Raw genomic sequence first — 3,264 nt, 5'->3', positions numbered from 1 at the left:
CTGTCTGTCTCTGTCTCACTCTCTCTGCCTGTCTCTTTCCGGTCGGGTCTGGCCCCCAACTCCATCTTCGTGGACAGGCTCCGCCCTACATCAGCGCCCCTCTGCCCATCTCCATCACACCCCCCCTCCCTGTCCCCTCCCCCCCAGGATGGCCTTTTGACCCCTCACTGCTGCTGGCCCAGGCCACCTCCAACATCATCTGCTCCCTCGTCTTCCGCCTCCGCTTCCCCTATGACGATGAGGAGTTCCAGGCCGTGGTCCGGGCGGCTAGTGGCATCGTCGTGGGGGTCAGCTCCCCATGGGCCCAGGTAAGGGGGTGGGATCCCTCTCTCTCCAAAGGCTCCTGCCCACCTCTTTCAGGTAACCCCAGAGCGCCCCGTCCACCCGCCCCTCTGCCCTGGTGCAGGGCCAGGCCCCCGTGAAAACGGCTTCCCGTCCCCCTGCAGACCTACGAGATGTTCTCCCGGCTCCTGCAGCACCTCCCGGGCCCCTACACGCAGCTCCTCGGCCAAGTGTGCACTGTGGCTGCCTTCGCCGTCCAGCAGATACAGCGGCACCAGAGGAGCCTGGACGCCTCAGGCCCCGCACGCGACATTGTGGATGCCTTCTTGCTGAAGATGGCAAAGGTGGGGGAAGCTTAGGGTTGGGGGGCCTCCTGGCCAGCCCCTACACCCGGGCATAGCTGGGACACTCTGTCACCCTCCTTCTTTCTCTCTGCACGTCGCTCTGTGAATGTGTGTCTGAGTCACTTGCATCTCTCCTTTTTCTCCTCCCTCCAACCTCAGCCCCCTGCCCAGGCCTCATGCCCAGTGACCTGCCACCGGCAATCCCCACCATAACTTCCCCCAACCCACACAGGAAAGTTCCTATGAATTACAATCATTTACTTATGAAACCTTGCAATGTCTAATTAGACTAATAAAGTCCTCTTTATTAATTATGTGAGAACAATTATCATATGAGAAAATTAGAATTAAGATGACCCCTGTGGAAATAACTCGTTTTGAATTGTACATACTTTGCAATTATGGGAGATATTCAGGGCCACATCCTTTGAATACATGCAGCTGCCCTGTTCACGGAGGGAGAGATTTTTTTCCTTAACTCTGTGGCCCTTTTTCTTGGGGGGGGGGGGCTACCATGTGGCTTGTGGGATCTTAGTTCCCAACCAGAGATTGAACCTGGGCCCTCGGCAGTGAAAGCATGGAGACCTACCACTGGACAAACACAATTCCCGAATTTTTTTTTTAATTTATTTATTTTTGGCTGCATTGGGTCTTCGTTGCCGTGAGCAGGCTTTCTCTAGTTGCAGCGAGTGGAGGCTACTCTTCATTGCGGTGCTTGGGCTTCTCATTGCGGTGGCTTCTCTTGTGGAGCACAGGCTCTAGGTGCATGGGCTTCATTAGTTGTGGCACACGGGCTCAGTAGTTGTGGCTCGCGGGCTCTAGAGCACAGGCTCAGTAGTTGTGGCACATGGGCTTAGTTGCTCCATGGCACGTGGGATCTTCCCGGACCAGGGCTCAAACCCGTGTCCCCTGCATTGGCAGGCAGATTCTTAACCACTGTGCCACCAGGGAAGCCCCCTGAATTTTTTAATTTTTATTTTTTACTGAAGTATAGTTGATTTATAATGTTTCAAATATACAGCAGAGTGATTCGGTTATATATATATATATATATATATATATATATATATATATATATATATATATATGAAACTGAATCATATATATATTCTTTTTCAGATTCTTTTCCATTATAGGTTATTGTAAGACATTATAGTTTCCTGTGCTATACAGTAGGTCCTTGTTTATCTATTTTATATATAGTAGTGTGTATCTGTTAATCTCAAATATAATTAAATCTTTTTAATTTAAGAAATGAAAGGGAATGGGAATTCCCTGGCTATCCAGTGGTTAGGACTCTGTGCTTCCACTGCAGGAGGCCCGGGTTCGATCCCTGGTCAGGAAACTAGGATCCCACAAGCCGTGTGACATGGCCCCCCAAAAAATTTTTTTTAATTTAATTATAGTAAAATACACATAACATAAAACTTACCAACTTAGCCATTTTCAAGTGTACAGTTCAGTGGTGTTAGATATTCACATGACCACCATCCATCTCCAGAACACTTTCAACTTGCAAAACTGAAATTCTATACCCCTTAAACAACAGATCCCTATCCTTCCCTCCCCCAGCCCTCAGCCCCCACCCTCCTACTTCCTTACTCTATGAATTTGCCTACTCTAGGGACCTCATATAAGTGGGATCACACAGTATTTGTCCTTTTGTGGCTTATCTCACTTAGCATAATGTCGTCAAGTTTCATTCACATTGTAGCATGTGACAAGATTTCCTTCCTTTTTAAGGCTGAATCATATTCCACTGTGTGGATATAGCACATTTTCTTTATCCATTCATCTATCAGTGGACACTTGGGGTTGCTTTCACCTTTTGGCTATATGAATAATGCTGCTATGAACATAGGTATACAAATGTTCTTCAAGATCCTGCTTTCTACTCTTCTGGATAAATCCCCAGAAGTGGAACTGCTGGATCACACTGTAAATCTATTTTACTTTTTTGAGGAACCGCTGTACCATTTGCCGTAACAGCTGCACCCTTTTATATACCCCCTTGGCGACAGGGGTTCCGGTTTCTCCATGTCTCCACCAACACTTGTCATTTTCTGTTTGTTTGTTCGTTTTATAGTGGCCACTCTCTTTCATTTTTATTTTTTGTTTTGTTTTGTTTTTGTTTTGTTTTTTTTTTGCTGTACGCGGGCCTCTCACTGTTGTGGCCTCTCCCGTTGCGGAGCACAGGCTCAGCGGCCGTGGCTCATGGGCCCAGCCGCTCCATGGCATATGGGATCTTCCCGGACCGGGGCACGAACCCATGTCCCCTGCATCGGCAGGCAGACTCTCAACCACTGCGCCACCAGGGAAGCCCCTCTCTTTCATTTTTAAAACATTTCACCCCGAGAGAACTAATATCAAGAGCCCACTTCCCAACTTTCTCACACATTTATTTAAACTCCCTGACAAAGTTATAACTTGCTGTGCTGCACCCCAAACTTGGCTGTGCTGGGTCTCTACTGCCCACGGCCTGTGTTCTCTGAGCCCCTCTGCCTGGTTTCCCCCAGGAGAAGCAAGACCCTAACACAGAATTCACTGACAAGAACTTGCTGATGACGGTCATTTATCTGTTGTTCGCCGGGACGGTGACAGTCAGCAACACGATTCGCTACACTCTCCTACTCCTGCT

The 3,264-nt window shown here is 48.5% G+C and overlaps 1 protein-coding gene across 1 annotated transcript in view; it reads left to right on the top strand.

Annotated features, from left to right (window-relative positions):
- The window catches only part of LOC103078100 (cytochrome P450 2S1-like), a 12,225-nt gene that overhangs the window by 4,080 nt on the left and 4,881 nt on the right, over nucleotides 1-3,264 (top strand). The window contains 3 exon segments of the mRNA XM_082931125.1: nucleotides 148-308; nucleotides 447-626; nucleotides 3,143-3,264. The exon segment at nucleotides 3,143-3,264 is cut by the window's right edge and continues 10 nt beyond it. Coding sequence (XP_082787251.1) covers nucleotides 148-308; nucleotides 447-626; nucleotides 3,143-3,264 — 463 coding nt within the window.

Source organism: Lipotes vexillifer, unplaced genomic scaffold (genome assembly GCF_000442215.2).
Source record: "Lipotes vexillifer unplaced genomic scaffold, Lipotes_vexillifer_v1.1 scaffold371, whole genome shotgun sequence".
Classification (NCBI taxonomy): Eukaryota; Metazoa; Chordata; class Mammalia; order Artiodactyla; family Lipotidae; genus Lipotes; species Lipotes vexillifer.
The sequence above is the reverse complement of the archived record's forward strand: the minus strand, read 5'-3'. Positions and strand labels throughout refer to the sequence as shown.